This window comes from Hemitrygon akajei, chromosome 19 (assembly GCF_048418815.1).
Source record: "Hemitrygon akajei chromosome 19, sHemAka1.3, whole genome shotgun sequence".
In the NCBI taxonomy this organism is placed as follows: domain Eukaryota; kingdom Metazoa; phylum Chordata; class Chondrichthyes; order Myliobatiformes; family Dasyatidae; genus Hemitrygon; species Hemitrygon akajei.
This window is the reverse complement of record NC_133142.1, coordinates 15,851,934-15,865,129: the sequence shown is the minus strand read 5'-3', so window position 1 is coordinate 15,865,129 and position 13,196 is coordinate 15,851,934. Positions and strand designations below refer to the sequence as shown.

General features: G+C 43.5%; 1 protein-coding gene across 5 annotated transcripts in view; it reads left to right on the top strand.

The window, feature by feature from the left end:
* raf1b (Raf-1 proto-oncogene, serine/threonine kinase b) overlaps positions 1 to 13,196 on the top strand; it is a 101,461-nt gene that overhangs the window by 33,128 nt on the left and 55,137 nt on the right. For all 5 annotated transcript variants that reach the window (XM_073072132.1, XM_073072131.1, XM_073072136.1 and 2 more), the window contains exons 2-3: positions 3,023 to 3,248; positions 6,803 to 6,909. In XM_073072132.1, coding sequence (XP_072928233.1) covers positions 3,023 to 3,248; positions 6,803 to 6,909 — 333 coding nt within the window. The remainder of the gene's footprint in view (positions 1 to 3,022; positions 3,249 to 6,802; positions 6,910 to 13,196) is intronic.

The following is a 13,196-nucleotide window of genomic DNA, read 5'->3' as shown; positions in this document are numbered from 1 at the left end:
GCGATTGTGCCCTCAACTTCCTAACCCAGAGAGCTGAACAGTGTTGTAACTCTCTGCCCTCTGATGCCGGTGGGAAGTGAATTGGAATCTGCATGGTCTATGCAGGGTGCAAACTGTTTCAAAGAGATGAAACTTCGGTGCAGGCAGTTAAGAAGACTGTAATATTGCAGTATATCTTGTGACATTCCTGTAGTGGAGGGGTTCCCAACCTTTTTTATACCATGAAACCTTACCACTGACAGAGGGGTCTGTGGGCCCCTTGCTGGGAACCCCTGTGAAGGTACTTCTGTGGATGTGCTGCACAATGACAGGAGGTGCTTCTGCATTAAAGCAAAGTGATGTAGTTTTTGGCATTGAGATAGATAATTTCTTTCAATAAAACGACTGGCACTGATCCATTGGATATTGTTAGTGTCTAGATAAATACTTTATTGATCTCAAAGGACATTACAGTGTTTTTGTTTTGGGTAGTTGGCAGGCACAGATAGAGAAAATCTTTTCTATTTGGTATGCTTTCTTTATTTCATCCTTCCCCAAACAAACTGCTGCAATTCTACAATGCCAGGAGTGTGAGCACCCTCGCTTTAGCCAGTACTATTTGGTTTGGTGCGACGTCCTCTCACGAAATATGAAAACTGCGGCAAACTATCAGGACAACAGGGAAAAGATAACCTTTGGCGGCAGTCTACCATCATGGCAGGACTTCAAGATTCAAGATTCAAAAACTTTATTGTCATTCCAACCATACATCAGCTCTGCAGGGCAGAACGAGACAGCGTTTCCCAGGGGCAAATGCAATTATATGTGTCCAGGAAAAAGAAGCAGGCAGGAAAGTCGTTGTAGATGCCTCTCGCCCTGCAAACTGCCTTTTCCAAAAGCTCCCTTCTGGGAAGTGCTGTAGGGCTGTTAAAACAAAAACTTCATGCCATCTTAAAAGTTTTTTTTTCTTCAGGCAATTGATCTGATCAATCATTCTAGTTATCCCTCCGCCCTCTATTACTCAGTCACTGCACTGTACAGTCTTCAAACCACCTTTGTACAATGCTGTTACATTGTAAATACATGCCTGTACTTATATTTAATAGAAATCTTCTAAGTTTTAAGTGTGTTTAAGAATATTGTTTGGATTTAAATGTGTACCATTGAGAATAAATGAATTGTGTTTAAAATACTTTGTTAGCTGGAAGTATCCTCGCCTTTTTGGGAGGTGAGGTTCCACCACTCAAATGGTGGGTATTGGCAGGTAAAGTCGGTGTGGAGAATGAACAGGGAAGTACACTAGTCTCTAAAGATCGGGAGTTAGAGTATGATCTTCCTTTAGTGAGGGTACTTGTGGCTGACAGGGACTTCAGTCTTCGTTTGAGTTTAGATCGTTGTGGTCAGCAAACCCAACACCATCACAGTGCAGACGCAGGTATGTCTGTACTTGCATCTTTCTACAGATGCACAGCAGAGAGGATCCGAACAAGCTGCGTCACTGCTTGGTACGGAAATGGCACTGCGGCGGACTGGAAGGCTCGACAATGGGCAGTCAAAACTGCCCAATGCGTCCCCAGCACCAGGCTACCCGCCATCAAGGTTAAATGTACAGAAAAGTGCCGGAAATGAGCCAGGAACATCATGAAAGACTCCACCCACCCTGCTCATGGACTGTTTGTCCCACTCCCTTCAGGCAGGAGAAAATGTAGCGTTCACACCAGTAACACCAGACTCTAAAACAGTTACTTGCCCCCACCCCCAAGGCTGATCAGGATTTCCACTCACTAACCCACCTCTCCCTCCACACATCCTCAACCTCCACTTCTTTATTTGTCAGACATTCCTGTGCCTAGTGTCACCTTATGGCCATTTAATCAGTCTGTGGATATAAGCTACCTTATCTTTATACTTATTGTCTCTTTAATTATTATAATGTTCTTTAATGTATTGCTTTTTTTGTGCAGGAGTAACAATTATTTTATTCTCCTTTACACTTGTATACTTGAAATGACATTAAACAATCTTGAAATTCCTAATTCATGTGAATGTATATGGTGAATGAAGTTGATACTTGATTTTTTTCTCCCTCAGTACCCCCACTCGCTCCCCTCCATCCCCCCTCATTCCCCTCCATCCCCCCTCATTCCCCTCCATCCCCCCTCATTCCCCTCCAACCCCCCCCTCATTCCCCTCCAACCCCTCAATACCCTCACCACCCAGCAAACCCCAATTTTTATCCTAGCCTAATAAACTCTTCTCGGGCTACCAGTACCCGGCTTTTTTAAGACTAGCCAAATCATGCAACAATTTACAATGAGCAATTAACCTACCAACTGATACGTCTTTGGACTGTGGGAGGAAACCGGAATGCCCAGAGGAAACCCACATGGTTACTGGGAGAACGTAGAAACTCCTTGCAGACGGCGGCGGGAATTGAACCCGGGGTGCTGGTGCTGTAAAGTGTTGTGCTAACCGCTACACTACCGTGCCACCCCAGTTATTTTTTTTTCAAGATTCTCTACAATGCTTGGAATCTGTGTAAGCTGTTAGAAGAACTTAATCAGATGTCACAGATGTTCAAGGATGGTGAACACTGTAGCAGTTGTGCTCTTGTTTCCTGGATTTTGAAGTATGAACTAATGATTGATGTGGAAAGTTAAGCCTGGTTGGCTTTACTGATCTTAAAAATATATATATTTGGTAGCTAGATCAAAAATGCAGAGGTACTGGGACAACAGAGTTTAAACATTCTGTTGTTACAGAGTCTAGATCAAGTTGTTGGATTTTGAAGTGAATGTTATACTTGAACCTTCAGCTTGGATCTCATTTTGACGTTGTAAGCCAAGGAGCTGTTTTTGTTACTATAAAATCCATCTCTGAGGAAGCAAATAGTTGAATTTATTCTTCTGGTTCCAACTGAAACTAAATGAAATTCAGTTTTTTTTTGTTGCACCTGTACATCAAACTGAATTGTTATTGATGTGATGCTTGTTGACATTTGAGTGTTGAATTGTGCTGTGGTCTGTATTTGCTTTGCTTACAGATCACCTGTGCGCCTGACCAAGATGGAGTACAACCTGGGTTTCTGGAAGTCCATCAGTAACGGCTTCAGTGCGCAAGATGTTTTCCACGATGTCGCGACAAGTGTCTCTCCCACTTTCACGCACCACTTTGCATATCGCCGGGAATCAGAAGAGGGCAAGCTGACGGATGCTTACAAAGCAGGAGGCACCATTCGGGTTTACTTGCCAAACAAGCAGCGCACTGTGGTAAGTTCGTGTGCTGTGCTTGGCCAGCCAAACACGGGTTCCGTCTGGAATTTTAAATGATCTGTAAAAGTGATTTGTGATCAGTATCATTTTATTTTTCTGGGTGGTACACTCAGTGGATTGTCATCAGTTTCGAAGGATGCATTTGGTACTTTTGAGGAATTAAAATATGGTGATGCAGCTTAAGATGTCCGGTGTAAGATTTGGCATGAATGCTGACGACTTAACTTGCTGGGAAATACTCAGCCTGGCAGCATGAGTGGAAAGAGGAAGAGATTCAACATTTGAGGTCAAAGTCTTTTCATTATTACTGAGAAATGTTGGGGAGAAGCACCAAGATTTATTTATTTAGCTATACTGGGCGGAGAAACTCTTCTACCCTTTGAGCCACGTCGCCTCAGCAACCCCTGACAAACCCAAGTAACCCTAACCCAACCACAGGACAACTTACAGTGACCAGTCAGCCTATCTGGTACGTCTTTGGATTGTGAAAGGAAAGTGGAAGGCCTGGAGAATGCCCACACATTGCACCGGGGGGTGGGATGGGGAGGTGGGGGGACACTTACAGACACTCCTTACAGAACAGTGCCAGAATTGAACTCTGAACTCTGGGATGTAAGGAATGAAAGGGGAGGTCTGTGACGGGGTGGAACCGGGAGTGAATGAATGGCCCCAAGGATGTGGGAGCTGGGCAAAGGAATGACGAGGTGGTAGAGGTTAGAGCATAACTAAAATGATCTCTGAGGAAGATGTAAATGGGAAGAGGTGAATGAAATTGCCAGAAAAGAGAGAGCGGAAAAAATTAGTAGTGGGTTATTCCATTCCATTCTGTGGAAATAACGGACAGAAATGTTAGAATGTGGGCTGTAAATTTATCACTGATTACACAATTCTTGAACAACTTTGAAGGCAGTCTTAAGGAAAGCTTGCATCACCAGAGATTTTTCTAACAAAAGATGATTTATGCCTTTAAAAGAAGTTGGGAAGATTCAATTTTAATGAGTAATTAACAATAGTTGGATTTTCTTTTAATGTAATTAAATGTACCTATGATCAGCAATTCTTCATTGAAATTACATTGTCTTTTTTCATTGAAGGATCTAAGAATCCTTATTGCAGACAGGCTTGCTTTAAAGTACACAGCTGTTTCTGTCTTCAGAACAGCACAGCAGAAGTGAAATTAATCTAATTCTCAGTGTAATTAATGTTCAATTAACCTTCCAATTCACAATTAGGAAACCAAAACCCATCCATCTAGAAAATCTAAATTCAAATATCAAACATCTGGCACTTGTACATTTAGGGGGTCCGAATTACACAAAAGTATTACTATCGTTCCAAATTGTGCACTCTTAGAGCAACTGTCTCATTATGAAACTAAGGGTAGAAATCGATTCTTTCACAATAATCTGCTTCCCTGGAGTCTGATTATAACTCAACATTTCTGTCATGTGATTGTGATAAAAATAAGTAAAGTTCATTGGCTATGTTGTGTTTTTCTTAAAAGCATTCTAGATTAAACAAAAACAAACTAAGACCATAAGACATAGGTGCAGAATTAGGCCATTCGGGCCATCGAGTCTGCCCTGACATTCCATGATATGATCCATTTCCCTCTCAACCCTTTCTCTCACCTTTTCCCTGAATAAATACGAGCTTTATACTCAAGTAATGTATTTACTGCCTATAACACCGCTGGTGGTTAGGGCAGCTATGAAGGTCCTCCATCTCTGGCGGTGTTCCGGGCTTCCTTTGTCGTGTCAGTAGCTTCCCCTCAGTTTTTGCTACCGTCAGTCATGCAAGTTCTGGGTGGAGACTCAGGAATACCGCTGCACTTAGATGTAGAAGGATTCTTCTTTGCTGTTTCCATAGCAGTTTTGTTTGACCAGTCGGGGTAGTTAACACTGGGCTGAACCCCCGAAACTGGAGGACTGGTAGACCACTCAGACAGGCCTGTCTGCAATAATGGCCTCCCACTCTTTGACCTGTTTGGCATGGGTGACCCCTACAAGAGCCAAAGCATAAAGCCCGGACTCTAGCCAACATTGCTGTCCTGGGTCCATGAGGCACACAAGCCTCCAAACCCAATGACAAGGTTGTGGTCATCTTGGACGACTCGAGTAATGTATTTGGGGTAGAAGGTGTTGAGGGTAGACTGTAGCTGGGGTGTACTCTTGCCCTCCTCAGTTCCGAATTTGGAATATCTTACTTTATGATTTGCTTTTGATATGGCATAGTACTGGATATAGACTTGCAGTTTGGTTGAATGTTACTCATAAAAATATTGGTCTGGGGTTTTGTGGTCTGTAATGAAGCTGACCTTGAAGAAATTTGGTCACCAAAATATGTAGCAGTCGATTTTTGTTTTATTGTCTTTCACTTTTCTGAAACTGGTAGTTACTAGGTTGTCAGTGGTACCCCAGAATCATGACATCACTTGGTAAACCAGCTAGCAAATCATTTCAAAATACCTTCATGAAGAGCAAACAAGGACAGAACATGCACAATTTTTAGCTAATGTTTTTAGCATTTATGAAGTATTAGATGGGATTATAAAATACTGGATCAGAAATAAAAGCAGAAAACATTGGAAATACTCAGCAGGTCAGGCAGCATCTTTGGGGAGGTGGAAAAAAAATAGAGAGCTATCATTCAGACAGCTGGGAATGCTCAGCAGTTTGGGCAAAATCTATTGATCACAATTTTAACTTCGTTCTACTCTGAAAGAAAGGTACATGTAATTCATATGTATAATTAAACCACGTTTTAAGTTAAAAGTATACTTTAAAATCAGGTAAAAATGCAGAACTATGCATATGTAAACATGAGATTGCGCAGATGCTGGAAATCTGGGCGGACACGCACACACACAGATGGTGGAGAAGCTCAGCAGGTCAGGCAGCATCTGTGGAAATGAATAAACAGTTGATGTTTCTGCCGAGACTGCTCTTCAGGACTGGAAAGGTACCAGAATAAAAAGGTGGGGGGAGAGAAAGGAGGACTAGCTAGAAGGTGATAGGAGAAGCCAGGTGGTGGGTGGAAAGGCTAAAGGACTGGAGAAGAAGGAATCTGATAGGAGAGTGGACCATAGGAGAAAGGGAAGGAAGTGAGGCCCCATGGGGATGTGATAGGCATGTGAGGAGAAGAGGTAGAGACCAGAATAAGGAATAGAAATAGTGGGAATGGGGAAGGTATTTTTTTTTCCTATTCCTCTTCCCTTTTCTATTCCCCGCAATGGCTTCTTACCTCTTCTCCTCACCTGCCAATCACATCTCCTAGTGCTGCTCCTCTAACCCTTTCTCCCAAGTTCCACACTCCTCTCCCATTAGACTCCTCCTTCTGTAGCCCTTACCTTTACCATCCACCTGGCTTCACCTACCACCTTCTAGCTATCCTCCTTCCCCCTCCCCTACCCCCTACTCTTCTAGTTCTGCAGAGCAATCTCGGCTGAAGCGTTGACTGTCTTATTAAACAGACCTGCTGAGCTCCTCCAGCATTTCGTGAGCGTTGCTTTGTACTTTGTAACCTGTTACCCTTCCTCTGTGTCCCTGCAGGTGAATGTGCGGCCCGGTATGACCGTACAGGATAGCCTCAAAAAGGCTTTGAAGGTCCGAGGCCTTCAGCCAGATTGCTGTTCAGTCTTCAGGCTTCCCCAAGGATGGTAAGAGGCCTGTCTCTTCTGTTACCATGAATAATGGCTGAGTTATTTGTAATGTTCTCTAATGGAGACAAATTTACTTTATACTCTGCGTAAATTATTGACAACTTATTAAGGATAACATTATTTATTTCTAATTTTGTTCTTCCTGTAATGATATTGTTCTTGATGCCAGCATGAGTGATCTAACAGACTACGGCAAGTGAAAAGCTGGATGGTTTAAAGGTTTCTAATATCAAATAGCTCTGCAAATGTTTTGCCACGATTTCCTCTGTGACACACTGCAGAATCATATTTATGAAAAAGTGTATCTGAGACGCTTGTTGTAGCCGGGGATGGCCTGGGTTCATGGGGGATAAGCTCCCACTACCTATGAATTACTCCCAGTGGTGTGTGTCTCAAATAGCCTCTGACAGTCAAGTCTGTCTCCTGGCCTTTACGTGTTCAACGGATCCATTCCTGCTGACAGCAGAAGGGGCAAAGGCACGTTACATGTGCCTTTAAAACCAGTCACTTCGGGCAGATGGGTGTCATCAGCCGTGGTTGGCAGCTCGTCTAGAAGGGCAACTGATCTCAAACCTCCGTTGCCTTGCGGTTATCCCCACTCATGGGGAAGGCTTTGGATGAAACCCCAAGGAGAACTCTGGAGCTAGAGTCCAAGGTAGTTCAATGTTGAGTTCAATGTTGAGTTCAATGCTGACTGCCAGCTCCTGCAATGCCAGTAATGCCAAACTGTATTGGTCTCTGCCATACCATCAGCTGCGTGGGCACGGGGAGCCTTCTGCATGGGCAGCAACTTCTGGATTTCCTCACTTGCAGATCCCAGTCAATTCGGGTTGGCAAAAGCATCTCCTCCACGATCTCCATCAGTATTGGTGCACCACAGGGATGTGTGCTTAGCCCTCTGCTCTACTCGCTTTACACCTAGGGCTCTGTGGCTAAGCACAACTTCAACACCATATTCAAGTTTGTCAATGACACACACCACTGTTGTGGGTCATATCAGAGGGGATGATGAATCAGCATATCGGAGGGAGATTGAAAATTTGGCCGAGTGGTGTAATAACAACAACCTCTCACTCAGTGTCGGCAAGACCAGGGAACTAATTGTAGACTTCAAGAGAAGGAAACCAGAGGTCCATGAGCCAATCCCTATCAGGGGTAGAGAGGGCTAGCAAATTTAAATTTTTTGGAGTTACTGTTACAGAAGACCTGCGGAAATTTGGCAAGTCAACAAAAAAACTCTGACAAACTTCTATAGATGTGTAGTGGAGAGTGTATTGACTGGCTGCATCATGACCTGGTATGGGAACATCAATGGCTTTGAATGGAAAATCCTACAAAAGGTAGTGGATTCTGCCCAGTCCATCAGGGGTCGAGCCCTCCCAACCACTGAGCACATGAAACACTCTCATAGGAAAGCAGCATCCATCATCAGAGATCCTCACCGCCCAGGCCATGCGCTTTTTTCGCTGCTGCCATCAGGCTGAAGTTACAAGAGCCTCAGGACTTGCACCACCCGGTTCAGGAACACTTACTACCCCACAGTCATCAGGCCCTTGAACAAAATGGGCTAGCTACACTCACTTGCTCATCCAATGAGACATTCCCACGACCAATGATCTCACTTTAAGGACTCTTCATCTCATTATCTCATGTTCTCACTACTTATTGCTATTTATTTAATTTGCATTTGCATAGCTTATCGACCTTTCATTGACCCTGTATTAGTTACTATTCTATAGATTTGCTGAGTACGCCTCGCAGAAAAATGAATCTCGGGGTTGAATGTGGAGACACGTATGCACTCTAGTAATCAATTTATTTTGAACCTCGCTCTCCATACCGTACTGTCCTGGCTTGTGTATTACGAAGGCAGCTAGGATGCAACATCAATGGTCGACACCACCCAGCGGAATGTGAGTCCTACATGGTCTTCGTTGTTGGTAGAAGTCATGATGCATTTGGAAGTCCAGGCTAGATATAAATTTAATTCAATTGAACTTCTTGAACACCGATAGGACACTGATTCTTTTGGGGAATTGGAAAATCTGGTGGAAGGGCAGCATTGCACAAAAAGAAAAGGGTGGTTTGTGTTCTTTGTGTCAATTCCAATGTAACTATGCACTGGCATCTACACAGCTGAGTGGAACATATCTTAAAAACAGGAAGAAATAACTCAATTAATTACTGCATCTTCAGAATACTCCCAGTCATCAGCAAAGTGATAGAAAGGGTTCTTCTGTGCTTTCTCATCAGTCGCATACTCACTGCATTCCAGGACCAGTCAACTAGTCTTGGTTCAAAAATGGACAATGGAATTCATTTCCACTAGTGGGATGAAAGTGATTTGTTCCTGAGACCAAATGGTAAAACTGAATCTGGTGGGAAACTGTCCACGAGCTGGAACCATACTGAGCAATTTGAAGGTTATTGTGTTGTCGTAGGCCAGTCGGCTCAGCTCTCGACCAATAGTGAAGGAGATTCCACGGCATCCTAGCCAATCGTCTTTAGCTGTCTCACCAATGACCACCCTTCTATCACGTAGACAGGATTAAAGATTGCAAACATGAGAAATGTTGCCGATGCTGGAAATCCAAAGCAACACACACAAGATGCTCGAGGAACTCATCAGGCTTAAGGATTGGACAATATTCCATGCTATCTGCAGCCCTTCAGAGAGCAAAGCAATCCGCACTTCCACCACCTGTGACATTAAAATCTAGAAAATATATCAATTTTATGTAAGAGATGAGTAAATTATAATACAGCACCATTTGCATAAAAGCTCCAAATTGGATAAGCTATAGAGTCTTTTATGCAAATAGTTTACATTTAGTCAGTCCAAGGGTGCTTTTATCTCTGAGCCAAAGCCCAAAGGTAAATGCTAAAGATTCTTTTGCCGTAGTCGGCTTAGCACGAGCATAGGCATTTTCCGATTGCTTTGGACGCTGTCATGAAGTAAGGTAATTGCTTATGTGATCAAAATGAACAGCTCACGAAGCTGAGTATGGAGCCTCCAATGAGCAGGGTTTCAAGAGGCTGCAGGGGGTTGTAAACTTGGGCTGCTCCATCACAGGCACCAGCCTGTCCACCATCGAGGACATCTTCCAAAGGTAGCGCCTCAGGAGGCCGCATCCATCGTGAAGGATCTTCACGTGCCCTCTTCTCATTGCTGCCGTTGGGGAGGAGGAATAAGAATCTGTAGATGCACACTCAACATTTTAGGAACAGCTTCTTCTCATCCTCCTGAATATTCCAGGAACTTTGGTCAGACCCGACGCAGACTGGGAGACCGTTTCGCTGAACACCTACGCTCTGTCCGCCAGAGAGAGCAGGATCTCCCAGTGGCCACACATATTAATTCCACGTCCCATTCCCATTCCGATATGTCTATCCATGGCCTCCTCTACCGTCAAGATGAAGCCACACTCAGGCTGGAGGAACAACACCTTATATACCATCTGGGTAGCCTCCAACCTGATGGCATGAACATTGACTTCTCTAACTTCTGTTAATGCCCCTCCTCCCCTTCTTACCCCATCCCTGATATATTTTATTTTTCTCCCCCCTCCCCCCCTTTCTCTCTCTCTGCCCATCACTCTGCCTGTTCTCCATCTCCCTCTGGTGCTCCCCTCCCGCTTTCTTTCTCCCTAGGCCTCCTGTCCCATGATCCTTTCCCTTCTCCAGCTCTGTATCCCTTTCGCCAATCACCTTTCCAGCTCTCAGCTTCACCCCACCCCCTCCGGTCTTCTCCTATTATTTTGCATTTTCCCCTGCCCCTCTTACCTTCAAATCTCTTTCTATCTTTCCTTTCAGTTAGTCCTGGCGAAGGGTCCCGGCCCAAAACGTCAACAGTGCTTCTCCCTATAGATGCTGCCTGGCCTGCTGCGTTCCACCAGTATTTTGTGTGTGTTGCTTGCATTTCCAGCGTCTGCAGATTTCCTCGTGTTTATTTTACCTCCCGATTCCCTTTTCTTGCACTATTATTCATATTTGTAATTCACAATTAATCTTATGTCTCTGTACTCTGCTGCTATCACAAAACAAGAAATTTCATGTCATAATGTACATCAGCGAAAATAAATCTAATCCTGATTCAGTGGAGAAATATTGAGCCATTTAAATAAATGAGTGCCTCCAGTGTATAATTTGAAGCCGGGCTCTTCTGGCGATGCTTGCCTGCTTCTGTTTTGGTGATACAAGTGCTGATGGCTGTAATAAAATAAAAGACCTGGTCACAGTTCCGGTGTACCTTACAGAGATTTGTAATGCTTGGTGAAGGTAACTGCCTCGATAGATTGAGTCATTTTCCAGTGCAATATAAAGCCTCTAGGCAAAAGGAAGGAATTTTGTGTTATTGGTTACTTAAGATATTTGTGCCAGCCAATAAAATAGCATTTAAAAATACAGAAAAAAGCAAGTGTATTCTTTCATTGGATCATTAACAGGCCATCCTTGCTGATTGGAATTACTTTCTAGGAATATGTTTACCATCTTCTTGTTTCCTATTGCATCATTGAAATACCCAGTGGAACAAGGAATCATTGAAATACTTCCAAGAAAATAGACACATTCTGATGGAATCATTTGATGCTTTGAGCTACTTTACTGCATTAAAGAGACATTGTGTGATTTTTCTAGTGCCTGAGATTCAGAGGAGCTATTTTAGAAGGAGGCAGAGTGAAGCTGTTTTCCACCACCGAAGATTCCTTTGAAGAAAAATAATTGAAAGGTTTTAGTGCTCAAAACTGAAAATAAACATGACAGAAATTATGAATGTTGTGAAGTATCTTCCATTAATAGTGCTTCTTCTTCTTCTTGGGCCCTTCGCTGTCAGTGGAGTGTGGGCAGTCGATGATCTCCCACCTCCATCGTTGGAGTTCATCAATGGTTCTGCAATCTGTTGTATCCACTGTACAGGGGATTGGCCTCTACAGCTTCACCTGAGCCCAGTTAGCCAGCCTTGCCCATTTCTACCTCTCACAATGGGGGTGTGGGGTTGCACTTTCAGTGGCAGTAATAGTTCTAGTGTGACGTTTAAGTGTCAACGATATGGAAGAGTGGATTGAGATAGGCAGAGGTTACACAGATTTTAAATGATGTGGAATTTACAGATGGTAATAAATCCTGGGGAACAGGAAGAAAGTGGAAACAGCTTAGAAGAGAGAAGAGGGGAAAAATACCTATCTGGGGTGTAGCCGCTTCAGGCATTCATTATATTCCTCACACTTGCAAAATCGCAGCCCATTTTCTTCAGGAGCTTGTGCAGCAGTGCATTTCATGTTCCGGTTTTATTGAAACAAAAAGGGCAAATGGCGATTAAGCAAGCTGTTCTTGAATATCTGTGCAGAAGAGATTCTACTATTTGCCATTGGACTTGAGATGATGACACCAAGTACAACATCAAAGCCTTATGGAAATATAGCAAGATCCCACGGAAATATAACAAGTCATGAGGGAAGTGCAAATTTCCATCAACTGCATTGGACTGGTAGACATGTCAGATTCAGTATGTTCTGGATAACCTGGATTTTTCTATTTTGGTCTGTTATGTTAAGTAACTGTTACGGTTTGTAGCACATGACCTATTTGATTGTATGTTTATATTTGCAATTAGTTGCTGATTTTGCGTTTTGGACATGAAAAGAACAAATGTAAGTAGCAATTAACATTGCAAAGTAAGGGTGGGCTAAATGGCCTCACTTTGTGATGTAAGTTGTACAAGGCCTTGGTGAGACCACACCTGGAGTATTGTGTGCAGTTTTGTCCCCTAATCTGAGGAAAGACATTCTTGCCGTAGAGGGAGTACAGAGAAGGTTCACCAGATTGATTCCTGGGATGGCAAGACTTTCATATGAAGAAAGACTGGATCGACTAGGCTTATACTCACTGGAATTTAGAAGTTGGAGGGGGGATCTTATTGAAACGTATAAAATGCTAAAGGGATTGGACAGGCTAGATGCAGGAAGATTGTTTCTGATGTTGGGGAAGTCCAGAACGAGGGGTGACAGTTTAAGGATAAAGGAGAAGCCTTTTAGGACCGAGATGAGGAAAAACTTCTTCACACAGAGAGTGGTGAATCTGTGGAATTCTTTGACACAGGAAACAGTTGAGGCTGATTCATTGGCTATATTTAAGAGGGAGTTAGATATGGCCCTTGTGGCTAAAGGGATCAGGGGGTATGGAGAGAAAGCAGGTACCAGGGTTCTGAGTTGGATAATCAGCCATGATCATACTGAATTGCGGTGCAGGCTTGAAGGGCCGAATGGCCTACTCCTGCACCTATT